The 25,412-nt window shown below is 38.9% G+C and overlaps 3 protein-coding genes across 6 annotated transcripts in view; 1 reads left to right on the top strand and 2 right to left on the bottom strand.

Annotated features, from left to right (window-relative positions):
* The window catches only part of LOC116290874 (uncharacterized), a 41,783-nt gene extending 41,502 nt beyond the window's left edge, over window positions 1–281 (bottom strand). For 3 of the 4 annotated variants that reach the window (XM_089029572.1, XM_089029571.1, XM_089029569.1), the window contains exon 1: window positions 171–281. The gene's annotated coding sequence lies outside the window, so the exon portion shown is untranslated. The remainder of the gene's footprint in view (window positions 1–170) is intronic. The other variant, XM_089029570.1, reaches the window with a different exon arrangement.
* Window positions 282–4,471: 4,190 nt separating this feature from the next.
* Window positions 4,472–7,430, top strand: LOC116290902 (uncharacterized). The gene has a single exon (XM_089029410.1). The coding sequence runs from the start codon at window positions 4,543–4,545 to the stop codon at window positions 7,054–7,056; it is 2,514 nt and encodes an 837-aa protein (XP_088885536.1). The 5' UTR covers window positions 4,472–4,542; the 3' UTR covers window positions 7,057–7,430.
* A 427-nt stretch (window positions 7,431–7,857) lies between these two features.
* On the bottom strand, window positions 7,858–24,321 carry LOC116290901 (vigilin). Its single transcript, XM_031698018.2, has 20 exons — window positions 24,133–24,321; window positions 23,678–24,000; window positions 21,405–21,623; window positions 20,428–20,628; window positions 19,491–19,706; window positions 18,467–18,781; window positions 17,765–17,869; window positions 17,592–17,670; window positions 16,832–16,971; window positions 15,717–15,935; window positions 15,423–15,509; window positions 14,714–14,845; window positions 13,929–14,147; window positions 12,522–12,743; window positions 11,496–11,809; window positions 10,656–10,824; window positions 10,237–10,476; window positions 9,803–10,030; window positions 9,230–9,442; window positions 7,858–8,756 (listed from the first exon to the last, which is right to left on the bottom strand). Exons 2-20 carry the CDS (start codon window positions 23,951–23,953, stop codon window positions 8,484–8,486), a joined length of 3,867 nt encoding a protein of 1,288 aa, XP_031553878.1. The 5' UTR covers window positions 23,954–24,000; window positions 24,133–24,321; the 3' UTR covers window positions 7,858–8,483.
* Window positions 24,322–25,412: the final 1,091 nt, after the last annotated feature.

Here is a 25,412-nt window from a genome sequence, read left to right as displayed (position 1 = left end):
CTAAGGCTGAAATATTCGTCAATGAATAACATAACCTGTCTTTTTGGACAAATATTCAAAATTATTGCAAGCACTTTTTACGGGCCAAGTGAAATGACTCTAGTACAACGTCTGATAAGCGGCTGTGTGAACAATTTGTGGCCTAAACATAAATGTTATTTAATTCTTACCTTGAATTTTATAAATTTACGACTGGTTCAAGCAAAAATGCGAATTCAAATGAGACTGTTTCTTGGAATACCAGTTGTTGACACAAAATTCTTGGAAACTTCTGGATGACGTCACGCGTCACGCTCGAGTTGCCCGAAATCATTAATTCCTAGTAAACTCGTAAAATACGCAAAGTGTAGAATATTTATTAAAGTATCTGCTTCGAAACTCAATAAAATAACCAGAAACTAAACAAAGTACAAATTGGAAGCAAAATATATGGCCCACACAGCATTTTAAGTAATATATACGATATAAGTGGGCGTGTCGTATACGATATGTAAACTCCAGGCATTTTATTGTTTGTATTGCCACTAATATTGTTTATTGCTTAACAAACGTCTAGGTTAGTTCCTTTGTGTTTCACTAAAATTTTCAAGATAAAAGTGAATCTGCCCAAACAAATCCAAGTTCAAGTTTATGCAAATGAACATGATTCTATATCAGAATTATGATCACCACGTCAACAGATCTGAATATTATCTCAAGCACAAATCCACCAGAAGGAATGATGATCGTAGTCAGCATTCGTTCCAATGTTTCAGGATCCTCTCTATATCGATGCATCAAGTACCCTGTCCCTGCGAGCCAAAGACCTCCAGTTGACAACTTGAACATGCATCTTACGACTAAATCGGCTATATGAAAAGGAAAGCTATCGTTACAGTCAAACTAGTCATGCGCTCCTATCAAGGTTCAAAGATTCAGTCATTTATTATTCGAAGTTTAATTTCCATCTTGCTTTGAAAATTACATTAAACAAACGTTGTAAATTTCAATCCCGTTCTTTACCTCAAAAAATTAAGATGTTCTTTTGTGAAAGGAGTTTTTGAACAAAACTGCACACCAAACAAATAACTTTAAAATGGTAGCTACGATTGTAGAAATAAATTTTGCTTTGCACGAATCTGTGAAGAACTAAATACAGCAGGATGGAAATCAAACTTCGAATAATAAAAACTGGATCTTTAAACCTTGATAGGAACGCATGAGCTAGTTTGACTGTAACATTGCAGAAGTATTTAGATATTAAATGCTATCAGTTTCAGGGTCCTAGTTGCTCTGCTAGACATGATATTCGTGTGGTTGTTCACTTTTACAAATGGTTCATGAACAGTATTGGTTAAGCACCTCCATGGACTTCTGTATTGTCGGCCGGCATATTGTCTTCTTCTATCCAGTCGACTGATCTAGACAAGTGGTACGAGTGCGCAGCGAGACGTAAGAGGAGCACAGGGAACCCAATATCTCAAAAATGCAAGTAGGATTCAGAGGGCATCCACGAGTTTCGCAGCCGTTCTTAAGGTCGTCACGCAACTTTGCGTGACGATGTCAATCATATGGAAGATATTGGTGGAACATATTCTTAATTTATTTGAGGGGCTTGAGTAGCGATTAATATATGCAGAGGCAGATGCAAGAGAGTATTTAGTGATTTGGTTGGCCTGCTAAGGAAGGTTATCCCTGCGGATCGAATTCCCTCACGTACGCGTGAAAACCTATTTGAGCAGCGCACTGGCCTAAGCTTGTAAGTCTGCATTCCTCGGATTCTTGACATTCCAGTTGGAAGTCAAAAACTCTGAAAAGCTGTGGCTACCATAGGTATATTATGACGTAATGGTAAGGTACGTCACGTGATAAGCACATGGCATGTGAGAAAAGGGTAGCGGTCAAGCACATGGAGTGCGAGAAAGCTTGTTGTTTTCTGTGTTTATTGGTAGCTAGAATTCCCAAATAGTTCGGTAAGTTTATATCGTTGGTAATTTATAGCATTTGTAAGCAACTGATTTAGGAACTTTATCGTTTATGTAGAAAACCGCCATTCACCAACGCAACGTATGAACACAGTGGTTCGTTGATTGTATAAGGTTATGTAATAAAGTTTGGTAAGATGAACAAGCAGGCGCGTTTCGTCTAATGATTTCCGTAGCTACCACCCGCTCCTGGGGTTAGGAGTAACAAAAGCTGTCTAATCTCTCGTATTCCGCGGGCCCAGGCCCCTTGGCGTTTTCTCATCAAGATTATGCTTGCGTACTTCTCTTGTCGCCCGCAATAATCAGACAGAGGTTGTTCCAGGGTTTGATAAATCTGATTTAGGTCGTTTCAGTTTTGGAAAGCGAAACCTGTGACGACATAATCTCTGCACAGCCTCCCAGATCATACGAGTGAAAAACCATTCATAATATGCATGATTCTCGTGAACTTGATCGGAACAGTTGGGTATTGTATATAGTTTTAAAACTATGCCTTCATACTCATTGGTACCTTATCAAAAAAGCTGGTTTTTTGTCTTCACTTTGGTTACTTTAAACCTTCTTCTTACGCCTGCAGCACCATCAGCAGATAACTACGGTAAGAAAACATTTTCATCACTTTCTGGCGCCAGTATTGCTTTACAACAAAGCTAGAAAAGAAAAAGCGCTTATATAGGGAAAGTCAGAAGCTTAGTGGGAGAGAAAGCCAAAGCTTTTGCACTTTTTTCAGAATAAAAAAAAGACGCGAAGGCACTCTTCAATGGGAGTATGTGAAATTTGTTCAAAGATTTTTGCAGATCAATTTGAAGAACATAAATAAGTTAGAATAAAAATAACTAAGAAATGATTATTGAAAACATTACTTTAAACTGGTCACCCTTTCGTAAAGGGTTTACTCCTCACTGATTATCAATAAGCCTTTTCATAGTTTAAGAATCGATTCCACTGCGCATGCGATTTTATCCCGAATTTCTCACCTTCTTTTGTCTAAACCTTCTTTTGTTCTTAATTAAACAAAAGAAGGTGAGAAATTCGGGATAAAATCGCATGCGCAGTGGAATCGATTCTTAAACTATGAAAAGGCTTATTTCAGTCGTTCTTTTTTCTTTCTTCTTCTTCTTTAACTCCTTTTGTTGTCGTTCTCTTGCATTTGTTGCTCTTCTTGTTATTTTTAGTTCTTCTTAATGAGCTTTCTTGGTCTTCTCTTTCTTTGGGACCTAAAAATTGATGAGACTTCCTGCTTATGAACCTAAAAACATCCGAACGCAATTTTTAGCCTTAAGAGCTTTTTTGAGTGTTATGTTAATACTCTCGTAACAGCACACACGACTTTCATAACTGGCTGCTGCTAATTTGCATGAACATTAAAAATCAATGTTTTTGGAGTGAAAACCCTTTTAAATCATTGATCTTGTTGATTTAGATAAGGCGTGTGAGTTTCTACTTAAATTAATAAATCCTTTACAAGATGTGAGCATTTGAAGTTTTGAAAATGTACCAAAACGAGGCCACCAAGGCTTCCAGTGATAAATACATACAAAACTCTCTATTTTCGTTCTTTCATAACTTCTTTGGTATGCAGTCAAATTCTACAAACTTTTCTGGAAATAGTTTTCGTGAAGTATTTTCTCAGATAGCATTAATAGTTTCAGATAAAAAGGCTTCATTTTTCTCTATCTGAAAAAACTGAGTTATGAAAGTCGTCTTTTCCCATTAAATATATCCGATAGAAAAGTATATGTCTTAATCTAATGCTACTTTAACTCAGACCTAAATTTACGCAAAATCCTATTTTTATTTCTCGACCCCCCAGTAAGAATAAATGAATATTTCAGTGCCAGTGCATAATATTCAATTCTCTAGTTCAAACAAACTCTAGTTTCCCTTTTACCCTATTTGCGAGCTATGAATTTGAAAAAAAAATTTTTTTTCAGAATTAAAGATTTTCTTCAGCATGGAAGGATACGACTGTCTGAAACAGATCACGCCAACCCATAACTTGACTATCGACAAATCTTTTACACCAGAACAGGAAAAACAGGTTTTATTGGATATCTTCCACGTCACCAATGGGCAAGACTGGTACAATCAATCGGGATGGAGCTCTCCAAACAAGACCTCACACTGCTATTGGTATGGAATTAGTTGCCATAGTAACACATCTTACGTCATGAGCATTGTATTGGCTTACAACAATCTTGAAGGTATTCTACCAAGAGGTCTCTGGAAGCTTCGCAATCTTTTGTCCTTGTGTATTCCGGGTAATCCAAAGGTTTACGGGACTATGGAGGAGTTCATATTTGCCAATATGAGTCAGCTACAAATTATCCATCTTAATGGCGCGTCGATCAATGGGGATATCCCAGAGGCAGTGGGGAATCTTTCCTTGCTGCAAAAGCTGTTTGCCACAGGGATGAATGGCAACGGTTTGTCTGGCAACTTGCCCAATAATATCGGAAACATGAGAGAGCTGTGGCTGCTTGGAATCGGAGGAAACAGCTTTACAGGTCAAATACCACGAAGTATTTCCCAGCTAAGAAGACTGCGTTACCTTTAATTACGAAATTCTCCAGGGAAAATGTGGGGATATATTGAGGATCTGTTTTCAATTCCATCAATGGAAAATCTTTATGTATCTGGAATCGATTTAAAAGGAGACTTGCCTAGTACTTTTCCATCAAATTTATCAGATTTGGTTTTAACTGGCAATAACATTCATGGACACTTACCAAGGATATTCCCAAGACGGTTGCATGCTCTCAGTGTGGCTAATAACCAACTGGAGGGAGACATTCCTAAAGAGCTCTTCTTCCTACCAAAAATAAGAATCGTTGATGTTTCACAGAATCTCTTCAAGTCCATTAACCATGGTAAAACATGGCCACCTAGAGAGAAAAGCTATGCAAAGTATGTATCTTTGGCTGGGAACAGAAACTTGTCAATTGAATTTGAAAGCTTCGTGGGTATTTTTCGGGACAAGATTGATTCTGGTTTAAACCTAATGATGTTGAATTTGAGTTTTTGTGATATTAACGTGCCTTTTTCATCACAACTGCAATACGTGGACACTTTGTTAACATGTGATCTTAGAGGTAATCAGTTTTATGGGGAGATTCCTGATATTGCCATTGACACTCTTTATGTTTCCTACCTTGACGTCTCACTTAATAACTTATCTGGTGACCTTCCGAAAGGAATTCAAAGTTTGCTGTCATTACAGTATTTGGACATTTCTGGGAATTCTGCCATGAAACAAGGAATCAGGAAGTCGGAAAATGTTTTTCGTCCAGACTTTACGCGAATGACAAGACCACCAGTTGCAGACAACTTCTCTTGTCCAGAAGGGAAGCTTACATTCAATAATGGACGTGTGCGTTTGGACTCTGCATTTTATCAATACAAATATTGTCTTTGTGATTCAGGATTTTATGGAGAAAGTGGCTTGTGCAGGAAATGCATGCCAGGAGGCACGTGCGAACAGCCAATTGTCATGACAACCAATGAGCTACAACCAGGCACCATGAAGATGCATTCTGGTTACTGGCCGTCACCCATTGCTAGTGAAGTGACTCATCTTGTACGATGTCCAGTTTCCAAGGCTTGCAACCCGGATGGTGACTGTACCTGTCGTCTCCAGACTTCAAGCAACCTGACCAGCCAGTTCTCCAATCGCTCCGTGTCATCTCTCATCACAATGTGTAACACGTCTTGTATCTGTCACCAAGGAAACATGGATAGGTTTTGCTCTCGTTGTCAGAGAGGATTCTACAAAACCGGTGGATTGTGTTTCCCTTGTCCAAAAGCTAAAGATAATCTTAGTTTTTATATTTTTATCCCTGTCTTTGCCGTCACCATTCTTGTCATGCTTTGGTCGTTCCTCTATTTCAAGGCTGCACCGAAAACGGCCTTCATTATTCTTGCAATGGAGTTTCTTCTCATGTTTGTGTTTACGCTGCTGGAAATGATGCCAGCCTGGGTGTTTAAGCTAGACGTTGTTATATTTGTATTGTGCATGACCAATCGAGGCAAAGTTGCACATTCTCTCATCAAAATTGGCGTCTTTTACATCCAAACTCTCGATTCTATGGTATCCACTGTTGACGTGTGGCCCAGACAAGTCTATGCTGTACAGCATTACATCAGCAATTTCTGGAACTTGCAATTTTCTTCGTTGTCGTGTGAGGTTTCTCTTCTGTTCACGCCTATCGGCAGGTTTGTCTTCGTTCTTCTCCTCCCAATAATTTGTGTACTTTTGATAGGCTTCTACTTCCTGATATCGATTGCTTATCACAAATATAAACACCAAGAAGATCGCACTACAACAACTCGGTTTAAGTGTCGTCAGTTGACCATGTCCTTCCTCAACTTCACCTACTTTCCTATCGTCGGAGCGACAGTGTCTGTGCTTCGTCCTTGTGATGATGACCAAGGTATTCAGTTCATGCCTAAAACACCCTGGATAGAATGCAACAGTAAGACATACCACGTTCTGTCAATAATGGGATGGATTTCGGTGTTTTTGTATGTGACCGGCTTTCCTTTAATTCTGTTCATTTTGATGGCTCTCTTCTTTAGAAAGAGATCCTCAATGAGCGTTGATGAACAAAGGGACATGGATTCCTGGCTTGGATCATTATATTTGCCATACAAACCCAAATATCAGTTGTACTTTGAGATGATTCTAGTTCTTCGACGCTTATTTCTTGCTTTTGCATTGTCTTTCCTTGCATCGTTAGGATCTGTTCAGACTGTAGCTGTATGGTGCATCCTCATTGTGGCAGCCATAATCCAGTTTCGCTTGCAGCCATACGAGGCACCCACAAGTCGTCGCTGTTCACTGGAAAACGCCTTCGAGTTCATAACACTGTTTGTGTTATCACTATCATTCATGGTTTTGAGATTTGCAGCTTTGGGTAGCTCATTTGCCAACTTGTTCGTCTGGTCTGTCATGGCTGTAAATGGTTGTGTTCTTGTAGTTTTGGTTACATGTGTTATGTATCTGTTCGCTCGTCCTAATGCCTGCCTACGAAGACCTGAAAGGAACGAAGATAGTAGTTATCTTATTAATCAGTTATCCACACAAGATGAATAGGAAATTCGACTTATTGGCGTATAGTATGAAGAAAGGCGGTTGACCCCGGTTCAAAACCCTGGGCGCAGAACCACGTCAAGTGTACTTACCCTTGATCCAAACCGGAATTACATAAAGTCCAAAGCAAGTCTTCTTTCTCCAAAAATGTTCTGATGGTTAATAACTGTTACAAGTTCAATTTCGAAAACGTAATACTGTACTGGTACGAGCAAATTCCAAATTTCTCGATATAGTAGAGAGAAGATTTGAGGTAGAAAAAGGCTCACAACTTCCCTACATAATTTTCCATAGTCGATTTTTTCTGCATTGACAACAAAGCGAAAGAGAGTAATCACGACTTCTCGGTGCGACGAAAATAGTTGGACTAGGCGCGCAAACCAAGCTAGGTAAACATCCTCCTTTGACGAGACGTCTTCAAGTGGTTATATTTCAATCCCAGTAAAGGTTTTTACAAAATGAAGTTATATTTAAGTTAGTGCAGTTTTCGTATGACTGTGAAAAGTTCACGGCACGAACACGGTCGTGACTCGGCAAGGGATACAGCACACAAATCACATTTCACGAGAACTTACTCTTCATCCAATCAAATACCCGGAACACGGCATAAACACGGCGCGGACACGGTCACGGTCACAGCACTTTTAGACCAATCATATTGGGCGTGAAAAAAATCAGCCAATTAAAATTCTAGAAAGTATCACGGTCACGGCACGTCACGCTTACGGCACCGAGCTTTTCACAGTCATACGAAAACTGCACTATTTACGCCGATTGCGTTTAGAATTAAAGATTAAATTAACATTATATCCGTTTTTTAAAAGTTTTATTATATTCGTCTTTCCATGTTTCATGGTTTAATTTTCATTAAAATAATTCTCTGAGTTGCGTGACAAAGATTGCGTTACAAGTTATGACGTAACGCTTAGACGCTTCGTGACAATGGCATAAATTTAAAAGATACGACATGCACTACACAGGAACTCAAAACGATTGGTTCAAAAATAATGGAACAAGAGAAATTTCTCTTGGTAATTCTTACAGACATCTAAATGTTGTACGATGCGTGACTAGAAATGGGCTTCCTGTGGCGTTGTATGTAGCTCAGCTTCTGAGCAATTACGAATCACATTTTCAAAAAGTACGATCTGAATTCATTTGAACATAATAAAAAGGGAGATTTCATTATTCACTGAAAATATTATGGAACAAATTTGAATTTAAGAAGTTTCCTTATTAGTAAGAAAAATTAATTGACTATTCTGAGAGGCAGCAATTAAAAAGGGCATGGCAGCACGTGTTTGGGTATAATAGGTGTGGCAACACGTGGTCCCGTTGGGTGTGGTCAAAAAAAGACAGGTTTACTAAACAACACAAAGCTAACAAAATTCTACCACGACCACTCCCCAGGGGAATTCACCGAGGTATTTCTAACGGCTATGACGTCCCCACACTACATTTTTTGGGGACACAGAGGTACCTATGGAGGGGAAGTCTAGGGCATTAAATGTATCGGGTGGTTGTGGGAACTGGGCTTCTTGATGGTTAGATTCCTTGGCTGGAGTGGATTTTGGTTTTGCGTTACTCCAAGGTGCGTCACGCACAACGTAACCTTGTGGCTCGGATGACGAGTTCTTGCTTGGCGGGTGCATGTAGTAATTCACCATGTCGTATTCCTCGATTTCTTCCTTGATGTCTTGCATCTGAAAAAGAAAAAAGAAGCGTAAGAATTCACACTTCACAGTTCCCTGCGCCATCTTGAAAAAGTAACCGTGCCTGTGCATTGAAGCGAGAATAGCAGTGAGCTTGCAAGGTAGCCGTGCCCGTGCATCGAAGCGAGAACGGCGGTGACCTTGCAAAGATAGGAGACGTGAATATTTTCCAAGGCGTTCTCGCTTAGATACACAGGCACGGTAACTATTAGTCTTGCTAGAGTTGAAATGCGTTGGGCTGTTTTCGAGGGAACCTTTATCAGTCAGTTGACATTTTATGTATCAAGAAACGAAAGAAATTAGAAAACTGACACGATAATTAAGGTTTCATATCATTTATTGAGAAAGGAAAGGTGTCTGAGTTCAATAATATAACTAGACTAGCACGATGTTCACTCTGAAACCAATGAAAACAAAGACACAATCCTCCCCCAAGACCGAGATAAAACAGCACATCTACTTACGTATTCCTCCTCAAGGAGCTCAAGCTGTTCCTTGGCTTCTTCCACGTCAGCAGCAAGACCCGTGATGGTAACAGGCTCGTTACCCTTGGTACGGGGGAAGCGGATGTCAACCTTGTACGTATCCATGAACTTCCTGATGGTACGCCCCTTGGATCCGATCAGACGGTTATGAATACGTGGATCGATGTTCAACTCCACGGTTACTTGATCTTCCTAATGATGAAGAATACCAGAAAAGACATTCAGAGAACAAATTATCGAACCCTGGAACAAACTCTTGGCTGATCTAAGTCAGGGCATGGCTAACTCACAGATTGAACCCTGAAACAACCTCTGGGCTGATCTAAGTCAGGGCATGGCTAACTCACAGATCAAACCCTGAAACAATCTCTGGGCTGATCTAGGTCAGGGCACGGCTAACTCACAGATCAAACCATGAAACAACCTCTGGGCTGATCTAAGTCAAGGTACGGCTAACTCACAGATCAAACCATGAATGATACTCTAGGGAATGACACGTAGTCTAAATGGGAAAACGTAACGCCCAAGGTAAAGAGGCCACTTCCTGCTTACCAGTTCTTGTACAATCTTGTTGATGGCTTCACGGGCTTTCTCACAGTTCTGTTCGTATCCTGTCAGAGTGATTCTGTTTTTGTCTTCATCACTTGCATTGACTGGAGGGAACTGAATGTTGACGTCATACTCCTTGCGAATACTGGTGACTACAGCACCCTTACGTCCAATGATCTTGGGGTGGTATTTGCTGTCAATTTGAATGTCCAGTTTGAAGCTACGGAGGGCCTGAAAATTATCACAAAACAATAGCCGGTGTGAGTCGTTGAAGACACACTTTATGACAAGCCATAAGAAGGGGGGAGGGGAGAGTGAAAGAAAAGTGGCGTATAAAAGATATAGAGAAAAGGATTAAAGGAAAGGGAAGCGTGGAAAAGGAAAGGGAAGCGTGGAAAAGAAAGGAAACGAAGCAAAAAAAAGAAAGGAAAACTTACTCTGTCCTCGTTCTCCGCTTCAATCTCATCCACCTTCTCCCTGAGCGCGTCCATGGCCTTCGCAACATTAGCCTTTGGGCCAACAACGTTGACAACATCAGACTTGTCTTTGGCGGGTGGGATGGCAATGTTAACATTATATTCATCCATCAAACGACGGACATTGGCGCCCTTGTTGCCGATGATGAAGCGATGGTAGTCAAATGGAATAGTCATCTGCTCTGTAATGGGTAACAGTTCCTTAAAAAAGAATGTAAGACCGTATGAGAAACTATCGAAGCTACAAAATAAATGGTTTACACTGTAACATAGACGAGAGTCGCAGAGTTTTAGGAGCGCGTGCGCGTTTAGGCGCGAAAACTTCCCATCAAATCCACAGGAATCCCAAAATCAACGGCAAGGAAAACTAGACATCTTACCAGAAGGTCAGCCTTGGCAGCTTCGGCCTCTTCTTTCTTGCCCGTAACAACAATGACATCACATTTTTTGGGTTGATGAGTGTCTCCATTCATACCATCAGAATCCCCATTCACAGCCCCATCCTCCGTTGGTGTGGCACGATCTGGGAACTTGATTTGAACGTTGTGCCTAAAAACACGAAAATGATTATACTATCTTACAGACTCATTTTTACTTTACTGTTGGTATTTGTGAATATTTGGACACTGAAATAAGGCTAATCCTGTATGAACGAGTCTGTGATTAAGGAACTCAGCGGTATACAGTCAATTCAAAAAACGTTGTCGTCGACCAACTCAAGCCTACGCGACTGGACCGAAAGGAATATGGGTAAAAATCACTAAAACGGTTAAATATTCGTTCTGAATTGATTGTTCCCGCTAGTAATAAAATAATAATGGCGAGAAGCAATCCATCAAATGCATGTCTTCGGGTTTAGGGAACGAAAAACAAAGTAGTTATGATCCCGAAAATATGAAGGCATTGAAAAAACGTCTCCTTCAACACTTCCCGCTCGCCTACGAAGGTTGGTGCTGTAAACCAGGCATAAACTAGTCAGATAAAATTATGGAGTCAACTCGGCTTCAATGATAACTACCCAGAGTTCCTTTCGGTCCAGTCGCGTAGGCTTGAGTTGGTCGACGACAACATTTTTTGAATTGACTGTATGACTAAATCGAAAACGATCTACTCCTGCAAGCGTTACACAGATAAGCAGTTACACAGATTAGTAGCAGTCACGCACTTGTCGCGTGCAAATACAACGTTCAGGATTTCGCGCAAAGTTGCATTGGGCTTACCTGGAAGTTATCTCCTGTACGTTACAACCCTTGGCCCCCATAATTGATCTATGGTGTTCCTGAGCGATGACAACATCAATGGTTATCATAGACTCCAAGTCGTGTACGATCTCCAAGATACGAGCCTTGGCAGCCTCTACACAGTCTTTTGCTCCCTTCAGAACAACACGATCAGAGTTGACTCCACTGCGAGGGAAGCTCACCACGACACCACCAAACTCATCAGCAATTTCACGGAGGACTTCTCCTCGTTTGGCGACGAAGTGCTTGTGCCATTTTGGGTCTACGTGAACTTCGCCTTCAGAAATGTTGTCCTGTAAAAATAAATGACACTGTGATCAGTTAAGTGACTGAGCCAACAGTTATAGCGAGGTGGACTCCCCTGTTAATATCCTCCCGTTATGATTGACAATAGACCCTATTCGTGGTGTGACAATGTTTTCCCAATTGAACGTGACAAACCTCTAGGGGGATGAAGAGCTATTGTTTTGCAACTCGTCGGGATATCATCGTTATTCCTTTCGTATCCTTTGGGATACTCATGAATGTTTCGAAGAGTAAAAACAAAAGAAAATGAATCCCCTCGAGGTTTGTCACGCTGATTTGGGAAAACATTGTCACACCACGAATAAGGTCTATTGAAGTTTGTATTTAAAAAACGTATATTTTACAACCATCACTCCCTGTAAGGGGCTTTTCGGTGAGGTTCCCTCCACACACACTACCACTACGTTCACTATTGACAACACACAACACTCAACTCATGTTGATTTTTACGGAGCGAGGAAATCCAGAGAAACTGGAGAAAATCTTTAAGTGGCAAGGGAGAGAACACTCATCAAACAAACTCAATTTATATATGTAGCTCGAATCTGTGACACCTCAGCTTGAACTACACACAACTGAGAGCAGCGCAAGGCAACCATGCAACCACACCACACCTTCTTGAGGAAAAGCAAAGAAACAAAAACCTACACATGCCTTCTCAAAATAAATTCTGCGTTTCAACACAGATGGCAAGCTTACCAGATCCTTGATAGACTTGAGTAGCTGTTCTTTGGCAGCTTCAACCGATTCTTTCTTTCCAATGATGGTGATAAGTTCCTTGTCTTCATCTTTGGATGTAGGGAAGACAATCCTAGCCCCTGTATCCTCGCGTACTTTGCGGATTGAGCCACCACCGCGACCAATCAGGAATCTGTGGTGTTCTGGTTTGGCACGGATCTCAGCTGTGAAGCTACTGAGCTCCTGTGGAAAAAAGACAGTGGGGTTAAATGCGCGATTACACGGAGCAATTCTCTCTGCAACTTTGTCTCGCAACAGCGACACAAGTTGCAAGAGTGTCTACACGGTGCAACGGAGACTCAATCGTTGCCAAATATTTTTTCAAATCGCTCTGTAGGTTACACGCTGCAATGCTCCATGCAATTTGTGTCACAACGCCGTTGCGTGACAATTTGCAAAGAAAATTGCTCCGCGTAATCGCGCCTTATAAGATGGTGACACTAGTAAAGAGAAACCGATAGAAATGATGCTGATTATGATGTCTTGAGGTACGTAACAGAAACTCATAGAGCAGTTTTCGTATGACTGAAAAGCTCAGTGCCGTAAGCGTGACGTACCGTGACCGTGATGCTTTCTAGAATTTGAATTGACTGTTTTTTTTCATGCGCAATGTGATTGGTCTGGCGTATCCCTTGCCGTGTCACGACCGTGTTTGTGCTTTGAACTTTTCACGGTCACACGGAAATTGCTCTAATGATCTTTGTCCCCCCGAGTGGTAATGAAAAGTGGCTTGGCTCATGGACTAGGGAGTTTGTACGTAACACTAAAACCATGCTCAGAAATATTCAGATATGCAAATTAGGAGTTTTGATGCCATATTTGGAATCATGTGTTTTATTTCAAGATGGCCGCTTCTCTCACATATCATATCAAACTTCTTACTGTATTTCCTGACTTTCAGAGAAGAATTACTGAATCTTTCAATCAAACATTCGGGATATCTGTCTTTAGTTTAGTTTTGGAATTTTTTGAAGAAAGAGGATGTGATTTTCTGGAAGGAAATTGCCCTATTTCACTATGACGTCACATCAAAACAGACTATTGTTTAAACGCAAAGGATCATGGTCGTCGGACGGAGTCAAATCAACGCAAATTCACCGAAAATTGTTCTAAAACCCGTATCAATCCACGAAGAGAAGTAGAATAGCTAGCAAACGCACAGAATATTTTTTTAGTACATATTAACACATATTATATCTGAAAACCAGGCCATTTTAGATTAAACTGTTTCGCTAGGAGCAAATTTTGTTGAATTTCCTATTGGATTTGGCAATTCTATCCCCCACAAAAACAAGCAGTGACGTCATAGTGAATTAGGACAATTTGTAAAGACCCATTACTTTATTGCAATCTTTATAGCATACTTGCCTTCTCGCTAGAAAGTTGCAGGAGTTGTTTCTTTGCCTTCTCCACGTCATCCTTAGGGCCACGGATTTGAATCTTGTCACTCTTGCTTCCTTCTGGAGGGAACTTGATGCTCACACCACCACAATCTTCCATGACGGAGCGAATCAAGCGACCCTTGGCGCCGATGATGGAGTTGTGGAACTTGTGAGGAATCTGGATCTCTCCTTGTGTCACGTTAGCCTGCAGATGATAGAGGATTGGTTGTGTTTAAAACGTTGTATTGGATGTATGGAATGAATAGGCGGATGGATGGATGAATGGTGTGGTGAATGGATGGATAGATGACAGTATTGCAACATGGTGGCCCATTCAGCACGAATAATAATAATAATGATAATAATAATAATAATAATATATAACTTATATAGCGCCTATATATTAATATCCAGAGAGAGAGGATAACAACTATAATAATTTATATTTCACTAGAATTATCAAAATGTTTGAGAAATTTTCATGTCGTGACAAAAAGAAAACCTTTGCAAGGAAAAGGTTTTCTTTATAGCCATATTTACAGGAACTGGATTGTTTATTGATTCACCAACCAAAAACTAAATAACAAATTAACAACCAATTCACTGACTGTCTAGAAGATGGATACAGAGACAGACAAACAAATGAACAATGTAACTTTGGGGGGGAGGGGGGGTACTTTTTGCAGCAAAACAAGCTCACAAGCTCCTCGACCTAAAATCGCTTGTTAAGTCACTGGTTTCTATGAAAAATTGCAATGTTCATTTACTTACCAGTTCATTCTGGATGGCTAATATCTTGTCTCTAGCAGCCTCAACCTGGGCCTTATGTCCAGTGATGACTATCACATCACTGTCGCTTCCTTCAGATGGTAGTTCAATCTTAGTGTCTGTCTCCTCACGAATCTAAAGAAAATTATGAAAAACTATTATAAAATGACTGTCATAAATCTCTTTTTGATTGACAATGCGTTGGGTTTCTACGGACACTTTTCTTGCACTATGTCTATCCTGATGTCCTTTATAACTAAATAGGGCTAACATATCCACATTTGCTATTCCTTCAAGTAATTTAACGAAGATGCTATAGTATGTAATGAAAGAGTATCTAGAGAGGCCGCATTATTCACAACGCATAAAAAGAATGCTGTCCCAACCTGTGGTAGCGGGCAGCTCACACCAAGGTCATGGTATGGAATGGATCATTTATATTATGGCGTCTTTTAATTCATTATCACTACCAGAATGTTTCTCATGTTTTCTCTCTTATTTACTGCCATTTCCATAAACATGAGCTGCATGCTGGAATTTATTTTTTGCTGCCGCCAGTCAAAAATATGAAAGGTACAGACTGATTAGTTTTGATTGACAGCAGCGAAAAACTAAATTTCTTTGGCAACTTGCAGCTACTGAGTTCACATGTTTATAAAAATGGCGTTAAGTCTTGGTTGGAATAGTAAGACAATGATTTTACATATTGTACCTTCTTGATAGTGGTGCCTCCTCGGCCGATGATGTTCTTGTGGAACTGCTTGAAGATGGGTACCTCCACCATGTAGTTAGAAGCAATCTGAATAGAGAAACAGCATGAAACAGTTAGGATTTGTTTACCACAGGAACACTGGAGAGTAAGATAAAGAAAAATCTATATGAAAAAACTTGTATCTTACAACTATCATTCCCAGAAAGGGACTCTTCCATGACGTTTGTTCCACTTGGATGACCACTACATTCACTATTTACAACACACAACACTCAACTCATGTATTCATCTTACCAATTCAGCATTCAGTTTCTTCAGGTAAGCAAAAGCCTTGTCCACATCTTCTCGAGGACCTCTCAGTGACACGACATCACTTTTGAGGGAGGAGTCTGGGAAAGAGATCTGTACTTCAGGATACTTGTCACGCAATTCTCTGATCTTGTCACCTTTTGAACCAATAATGGTACGGTGGAATCTGTGTTCGATCATAATATCTCTGCTCTTTTCATTTTCCTGCAATCAGGAGGAGAAGGAAAAGGTAAAAAACAATGTTATCAAACTCATTAATACTTCATGAGGAAAACACAACAGAAATCATGACCGTGAAGAGTGTTCTAAATCTGATACAAAATTGTGTTCATTTGCATAAACTTTAAGTTGGATTTTCTTAGCCAGATTCATTTTAACTTTGAAAATATTAGTGAAACACAAAGGAACTAACCTAGACGTTTGATAAAGTAATCTACAGTGAGTGGCCGTGTTGTATTCGATATACAAACTGGGTCACACAGCCACTCATACTGTATATATTACTTATGGACATTGTCTCGTGCATTACTGTGTGGATACTCCAGCCAGGACCACTATGATAAACTAGTATCATTAGCCAATCATATTGTGACATTTAGTTCAATATTTTAAACCAGCCAATGAGATTGCGCATCAATATAATAAGAGCGTGAGAACGTGATAATCTGATTGCCTAACACTGTTAACAGTTCAATTTCTGTCTAGTTTACCGTTATCTGATTGGTCAGTTTTATTCAATAGGTCCCCGTTAGTGTGTCCGTACAGTACTGCACTGTCTCAGTTTGACGTTGATGGGTACAGAAAATCACAAGTTTAATTTTAACCAATCATGTGGCTTGAAATCATGTTATTAATCGTTTTCATAATAGAACACTTTATCTTGAGAATTTATGTTTTCCCATTTTAGACCATGTGTCATTCCCTAGAGTATCTATTCTTTGCCTAACAGTTATGCATGAGAAGACACATGAATATGGATATGACTCAAACAAAGAATCATATTCTCAAGAGAATGATTTGTGGTCTGAAATGGAAAATATTACGCTCAACGTAAAGAGGTCTATTCTAGGCCTGTATTTTCTCACAAAACATTGACTTACTAGTTTCTTAGCCATGATGAGGATTTCATTCTTGGCAGCTTCAACCCCCTGAGGGGATCCCTCAATCCTGATGACGTTGCTCTTGACGTCATTGGATGGGATAAGGATGGATGTGCCAGTCTCTGTCTTGATGCGCATCACTATAGCAACATCATAAAAAATGAGAATGGTACATGGTACTCAGAGCTTTCAATAGAAGGCAGCAACCGATACTTCTGCCTAAACTGCCGGCTATTTTTGACTTAATAGTACACATAATTAATAAAAAGGGGGTCTAAAATTCCATTTATTGCCCCCTAATATTTGGGAATAACCGCTTACTCCAAAAAATATTGAAAGCTCTGGGTACTGAATTACAGCAAGTAACTGGTATGAGTATTGAAAGCATGGTGGTGAGTACTGCTTATGTTTCATACCAAGATTCCTATTATACATGAAAAAATTAGAGCTTCTTGTTGCTTCTCTCCTGTGCTTTGAGGGTTTTTTCCCAGGTTCTCTGGTTTTCCTCCCTCCACAAAAGCCAACTAAATTCCAATACAATTTTGAATGAGAGCCACAGGTTTGTCAGCCACTTGCTATAAACCCCTTGCATGTGACGTCAAAGCAGCTCAATTTTGAGTACAAAACAAAAGAATTTCAATCTCCTGAGAATTGGAAACCTATTGTTATGTCCTCCAAATTGAGCTGCATTCTGACACGGTATATTAAGTGCTACCCTCGAATGAGTACAATCACTATATATGGTTAGTCCCTTACTCACCATTAGCACCATTCTTTCCAATAATGTGTGGATGGAATTTCTGGTCAACAGTGATTTCAGCATATGCCATGGATGCAATCTGAGAAGAAAAAAATAAAATTCATATTCCTAAGACCTTTCCCTCAAAACCATACTATCAAGATCAGAGCAGATATATTAAAATAATGGCTTACCAGTTCTCTGATGAAGGTTTCCAGAGCTTCCCGAGCCCTTTCTACTTCTTCTGGGGGACCATCAAGAACGATAGAATCCTTTTCACTGCTGAACTCAACATGAACCTGGGGAAAAAATCAACAATCTTGAGAAAACTGGAAAAAAAATTAATTTTCAAGATTGTTTTTTTTTTTGGCATTTCTTGGAGTTAGTAAAATATCCTGGTTGGTTTAGCCCAGTTTTAATGGACCTTCACTGGAATGCATGCATTTAAAAATATCAAATTGATATTTAACAGTCAGCAACAGAGAATTCACCTTTTTGGCGCTAACCGTCACCTGGTGTAAATTGTGTTGGATTGTGTTACGGTTACCAAGAAGTTAGGACATTGTTCTCGGATTTCTGTACAAATGTACTGATTTTAAATGAACTGCACTTCTTGGTTTGTTTAGTTAGTTCTCTAAATACAAGTAAAATATCATTTTTCTAGCTTGATTGAATCTTTTCTTACTGCTGTTAAGAGAGCTAACTAAAGTAATTTACCTAAATTTTCTCTTTAAACTCAGTGAATTTGTATGGGAATCCGAGAACAATGTCCAAACTTTTTCAATCCAACACAATTTATACCATGTGCAGCTAGCGCTGAAAATGTGAATTGGAAACTGAAGTATTCACTTTGAAGTATTCACAATTTTTTAAATAAATAAGTTTGTTTTACTAACCTTGGGCAAATCCTGGGTTATTTTTCGAATGTTCTGTCCTTTGCGTCCAATGATGAACCTATGCAACCAACGTGGGGCCTCGACTTCTGCAAAGATGACACTGTTTGCCTTCTCATACACCTGGGTAAGAGCTACACCAAGCTTGTCAGGGTCACCACGAAGAGTGATGGTTTCTGAATCACTCTCGGTTGGAGGAATCTCGACAGAGACTCCAGTCAAAGCAAGGATTTCCTGGATGGTTCCTCCCTTTGGTCCAATGACATACTTGTGCTGGGATTTCCTTACTTCGATGGATACAGTAGTGGTCTTGCGTTTCTGGAGAAAATGAAAGTGTAAAGTTTAATTTCAAAGTTTCATGAAAAGAAGATTAGAGATATTAATTCAAGTGTATTCTTGTGCATAGGATGCATTTGAGTCAATATTAATTTTCATATCCACTACATTTGTTAGAGGTACTCTTTAATTTCAGGGAAAGTCATAATGACACTGAGGATGGTGATGATGATGGTGCAATGATTATGATGGCAGTGGTAGTAATGTTGATGATGATGATGATAATGGTGGTGATGATGATGATAGTGGTGATGGTGGTAATGGTGATGATGATGATGATGGTGATGATAATGGTGGTGATGATGATGATAGTGGTGATGGTGGTAATGGTGATGATGATGATGATGATGGTGGTAGTGGTGGTGATGATGGTGGTGATGATGGTGATGATAATGATGGTAGTGATGATGATGATGATAATGGTGGTGATGATGATGATGGGGGTGGTGGTGATAATGAAGGTGTTTGTAATGGTGATGATGTTGTTTGTGATGATAGTAGTGATGGGTGATGATGGTGTTTGTGATGGTGATAACATTGCTGATGACAGCTATATATAATTATGTTGTTACTTCCTTGGCATGAGGAAAACACTCCAAACATAAATTTAAAAATGTCTTTTCATTTCAAAGCATTCCTTAAGGATTACCTCTTCATATGAGTCAAAAACAATGCATTTCTACAGTCCTACCTTTTCTTCATAGATGTCCAAGATCGTCTTCACAGCTGCTGCAACACCCTCCTTCTCTCCAGCTACAGTCATTTCATCCTTGTGCATGGTGGATGGAGGGATGTTGATCTTAGCACCAGTCTGCTCGGTAATCTTCTTGGCAATATCATTGTTGGGTCCAGAAATGAATGGATGGAAGGTACTGGGAATCGCAAGCCTTTCAAATGCAAGTTTAGCCTGGAAATAAAAAACGCAAAGAATGTTATAAACTTATTTTAATATTCCAATTCACTACATGTCTAAGCTGTGTCCTGACTTAGATCAACCCAGAAGTTAGTTGTTTAAGGGTTTACAGCCATTCTTGATCACATGCACCCTGTAGCGATTGTTTCTGTCGCGACAAAGAAGCTTTTGGTTGACGTCAATCAAGGCGTTTTCATGACATTCTACTATAGGCATGTACCCTCATAGCTTTGTGTTTTCCGACAATGTTATGGAAACGCCTTGTGATTGACGTCCACCAAAACCTTCTTCATCGCGACAGAAACAATCGCTAGAGGGTATGTGTGATTGAGAATGGTTTTAATAGTTTTTTTTTTTTTCAATCTGAGTCTTTATCAATATACTATAGTTAAATTTGGTATTAAATGTGTTGAAATTAATCTGAAGAATGCAAATTATGATTATTATGAATTTATAAAGTATATCATAGAAAGAATCAACCACCATGTTGGTTGATATAACAAAAAATAAACAAGGCCAAATCTTCTGTAAGAGTCACCCAACATAAGCCTTTTCGGAGTTCAATAAACATGAGACAACAGCAAAACCAAAGATATGACCTCTGTTTTAGTTGACATAACGAAAGAAACCAAGACCAAATCGCTCGCTCAAGTCACCTAACATGACGGCCATAATGTCAGCTACAACTAAATGATATTTTAGGATATATACTAACCTGTTCATCTGAGATGATCTGTAATTCATGCCGAGCCCTGTCCACACCCTCCTTGGTTCCAACGATCTTGATGGTATCAGATCCGTCACGGGGAATAGTAATCTTGGTAGCTGTGGTCAGTTCCAGTTGTTGTAGTGTCTTGCCACCCTTGCCGAGGATAAACTTGTGGTGTTCTCTAGGGATGTGGATTTCAATCTGAGCCTGTAAAAAAACAAAGACATGAAATAGAGATAAGTCAAACGATTCCTCAACTGCAGCCCTGGCTATTAATTAGTAAAGATATCTGAAATGTTGAGATGTTTGAAAATGGATGGCTTTGTTTGTATATACAACGTAATGGTATGAATGACATTCAATCAGCTGACTGATACCAAGCCATCGGGTACTCTATGGTTGATAGCACATGACGGGCAGTGTTTGCTTGTCATTACAGGCTGGTAATGAGATTAAAGATATTCATTCAGCTGATTGATACCAAACAATATAATACTCTGTTTGATAGCACAATGACTAATGTTTGCCTGTCATTGTAGTCCGGTATAGTAGTTCATTCAACTGATTGATAGCAAGAAATTTACTAGGAGAGTAGGGTTTTCAATAGAAGCCGGCAACCGACAGATTCTGCCGTCTACCCTTGCTAATTCTGCTGTCTACTCTTGCTAATTCGGCCGCCTACTTAGCCACTTCCCCATGTAATTGTAAATTTTGATAAAAGTTCTTTAAAGTTAGTTAAAATAAATTTTAACCCAATCCTTGTTGCTGTACTACGAAAACTGCAACGCAATCGAAACTACAACGATCGTTGTCTGCCATCTTGAATTTTTGTGAGAAAAGTGAGACTGGTGACAAGTATGCCTTGATTACATGCTCAAGTGATTTCCAGTTTACCGCCTATTTTAATTTCATAACCGCCTACCAAAAATTTTATTGAAAACCCTGGAAGAATTGGAATAGAAACTTGTTGAATCTCAAAGTACCTGGGTCTGTAGTTTAGCAAGCACCATACGTCTTGCCTGTGCAACAGCTTCAGGCTTCCCTGTAACCATGATGGTAAGACTAAGATCTTTTGCCAAGCTGATTTCAATCGCAGCATCAGTCTTCATCATAATGTCGCGGCATATACCCTGTTGTTCATCTCCTAACACACTGTCCTTTAACTGGGCAAAGCGACGCTCTTCCAGAGGCACTTTAAACACCTTAAAATAACACAATAAATCTCATTAAAACTTTAAATGCCACATTCACCTAATTGAAAAAACGTCAGTTTCAAAAAAAGGTTATATCATCAAAGCTAAGACTGAAGGGGAGCATGGGAAGACAAACAATTATGCTAATTTCATGCGTATTGCAGTTTTCCCTTCCTGTGTACATTTTATGCATCATGGCTTTGGTATGTCGTTAATCTTGGTCGACCGACTTTGCTCTACTGTGCATTTTTACATATCTATATGCAAATATAATACACATTTCGGAGTGCCCAAAATCCTTTTCTGTCTTAGCTTCGATGATATGACCTTCACAAACCTGACTACATTTTTTCAATTAGGCGTATATACTAGTTATTAAAGTGTATCCATGTCTTTGTGTGTGGAAAAATATATTGTTACATCTATAATCAAAAGAGGAAATTATCTTTTTGGGGAACTCAAACATTACTAAATGTAAAAATAATGGCAATTAGTATGACTAGTAGCATTCTGCGTCCAGTTGTACGAAGGGTGGATAGCATGAATCATGGTGAAAGAAACAATAAAGATAAATGTATCAAACGAGCTAAGAGAACACACTCTTCAAGGCCTATAATAGAAATATATAAACCTAAAAGGGCATTAATTACTTAATATATCAAAATCCCACACATGTTACTATAACAACATAGTTACCAGGGCAATGGTAGTTAAGATTAAATATGCTATTATGCAATGCAGAGAAAATTGACACAGCCGACTTGATTTAAAAAAAGATGTACCTCTAAATTGATATCTCCAAAGATATGAAATTCTTTATATGAAAATTTTTTTCAAAAGATAATTCATTAACGTATAACAACTGGAGTTAGGATTTTAAGCTTAATTTTAATCTCAACTGAGTATTAGTATTTTTAACTTAAATGCAGCCTAAGTACATGTTTAAACTTGTTTACTTAGCAAACGATAAAGTTTCAATTCCAAGATTATTTTATGAAAATCTTCATTTTTAACTTCTTTAGGTAAAAAATATACATGAAAACATGTCTTAGGTATCAACAGAATCTTATAAAGTTTTTTGATGAATATACTTTTGTGGAAAAAAGCAAAAACTACTATCAAAAATAAAACGAGCTTTAATAAAACTGAGTTCAAGTCAGTAAAATGTGCTATTTACCTGCAAAATAACAAAACATTAACAAAAAATCCTACTTATATATATTTTTTAATGAAGGCCAAATCTACAACATTGAACCATTTTCCATTTTTCCTAATAGTTTTACGCACAATCGTAACTTAAAATTTAATTTTTTTTACATATTTATTCTTTTCTTTTAAATCAGCTCAATTCAAGAAGTAAAATAACCAGAAGCAAAACAATCTCACTAATTGTCCTAAAAAAACCTGCAAAAGAGTCCTAAAAAAATGTCAACATTTGCGATCGTAAAAGCAAAACAAATTTATTCTCCATAATTTATAGAATGAAACATTTTCAATTCTTATTAATCCTCCTCCTACTAACCCCCAGACAGTCAATGTAGAATAGTCTCAAAAAAGTCATTATGAAAATATATTTTTTATAAAAATCTGAGAAGAATTTTTGAAAACGTTGATAAAACGAGGAGTTTAGAATAAGGATATTATATTGTCTACCACTGAAGTGTAAACGTGGCGATCAGACACCAGCTTCTTCAAAATGGCCCTCGCAAAAAAAAATCAAACATAACAACAATTTAAATAAGTCTTTGTTATCTGTACTAAGATAAGAATGGTCTTAAAGGAAACACATTTTAAAATAGGAAAATTAGTTGATCGGAATTTAGTCTTTTTGAGGAATGACCATATTTTATTTCAGTCGATAAGCGTGTTTAATGTTCGAAATGCTACTATATATATCATCAGCTGATATTCTAAGCTTAGTTCTATAGACAAAGTTAGAACTTGAATAAATGCATTTCTTTACTCTAGGATACCTTAGTTTATCTAGAGATAAAGTTTCTCGATAATTAACAGCTTGGTTAACGCTAAAAGGTTGAAAGAAGGTCGAGAAAAGGTGTTCTTACTTGAGTGATGCTGGTTGAACGAAGGGGTCCTGTTCCACGCCATTTTGGTGCAGTAGTTGGGGGTTGATCTGGAGAGTTAGAGCAAGGTAGAGGAGGAAAGGCCTCAGCGTATGTTGGTTGGTATCCTTCGATGTCAAAACCACCATTACTGGTGAGATTTTCGCTGTAATTAGGAGGTGTTTCGGCGTGTGGGACAGAGAACCCCGGCGCTCCAGAATACATTGAGCCGCTCGAGAACATCGTATCAGATGGAACACTACCGTTCATAAGGTCCATATTGTTTAAATCTTGTCCGTGTTCCGTTCAGGGGATCTACAGAACCACTAAACGAATCAAAAAGCACAGAAAAAAAACATCAAAATTAAATAACTTAAATGAGAACGAAGTCTGAATAGTAAGATCTAGAATCTCGTGATGTAAGATAGTGGACTTCACAAGTTTTCTTCAAGACTTACCTGGCAAGCAATGGTTACTGTTCCGATAAATCAAACCCGGAAAAAAGTTCTGATTCAAAAGGCCACTGTTTTAGGCAAGCCAAATGTCCCAGGAACTTAAGTCCAGAGAGTTATTGAAGAAAGAAGTAAAGAACTTCTTAAGATTTTTTCTCCGTCGAGAAAAAGAAGAAATGTGAAGCAATCAGACTCTTTTGTCCCTCGATGTCGTGCCAACGACACGTTACGTGAAATTAAACCAATCATATCGACTCTACTATTCCAGTCCATGGACTCCCACTGGATCATTTGAACCAATGATATCTTTCGTTAGTTTATTAAACGTATTTTTTTTACAAAAAATAGATATAAAACTGTATCAAAGTTATTATATTCGGATATTTATTTTTCTATCCCTCTTATGAAATGTAATTCATTTTTATCACGAACGCTTGAAATATAAATGCGTAATAGCCATACGAACCAATCATATCTTCTGTTAGTTTACTATGAAGTCACTTCCGGTAGATAACTGTGTATACGAATAAAACGTGCCCAGAGCCAATCACGTGCACAGAGCATTTATTTCTTACTGCGCATGCTCGACGAAATTTTGATAATTATTTTCCGAAGTTGAAGAAAAAACTGCATTGTGGGGACTGTTAGGTGACATATTTCCAAAATGGAGTATATTTCGGTCTTAAAACAGTCCCACATTGCATTGGAACTCGATCCGGTTTTTTGCTAAATCCCAATAACGAGTGATAAAATAACAACCAACAGCGATATCTGTTACTATACTATGACGTCACTTTCTACGTAGAATATATGTTATGATATGGTTAACGATAATCAATCTTCACGGCAGGCTCACGGTACGGAATTGAACTGTCACATCTAATTCAATCGAAGCGAACGAAGCCGTGATCCGTCAAGATACCAGCTATCAGACATAGAAAAGGAGCCAGCTGTCCTCAGCCATATTGTCCAGCAGTGCAAATGTGCACCAATATCGAGTGCGCACAGTGCACATACAGTCTGCGCGTGCACATACAGTCTGCGCATCCACACTCGTCCAACACTGTCATAAAATGTATGTTGGTTTTATTTATGATCGTTCTTATCATCAAGATTTTGAGAGTCAAACCTCAATATTCACCTCACAGACACAGGTTTTGCAGAAAAGATGGGAACTGGATACATTCTATATAGTGTATTCATCCGCTCATGAGAGGTCAAGGCGGTTTAGAAGTCCATACGGCGCCTCACCTTCTTCGCATGTCATAGTAGTCTGGGTTAATATT

The sequence above is a fragment of the Actinia tenebrosa genome, unplaced genomic scaffold (assembly GCF_029948245.1).
Source record: "Actinia tenebrosa isolate PJP-AT-01 unplaced genomic scaffold, QUT_ActTen_1.0 PGA_scaffold14__42_contigs__length_11649687, whole genome shotgun sequence".
NCBI lineage: Eukaryota > Metazoa > Cnidaria > Anthozoa > Actiniaria > Actiniidae > Actinia > Actinia tenebrosa.
This window is presented reverse-complemented; position numbering and strand designations above follow the sequence as displayed.

Bases quoted from the DNA above. Each gene is read 5' to 3' on its own strand.
- LOC116290902 (XM_089029410.1), top strand. From the start codon at position 4,543: ATGTGGGGATATATTGAGGATCTGTTTTCAATTCCATCAATGGAAAAT.
- LOC116290901 (XM_031698018.2), bottom strand. From the start codon at position 23,953: ATGGACCTTATGAACGGTAGTGTTCCATCTGATACGATGTTCTCGAGC. The intron at 10,825-11,495 runs GTAAGCCCAATG...TCGTGTTTTTAG, and splicing joins GTACAGGAGATAACTTCCAG to GCACAACGTTCAAATCAAGT. The intron at 10,031-10,236 runs GTAAGTTTTCCT...GATAATTTTCAG, and splicing joins AAGCGGAGAACGAGGACAGA to GCCCTCCGTAGCTTCAAACT.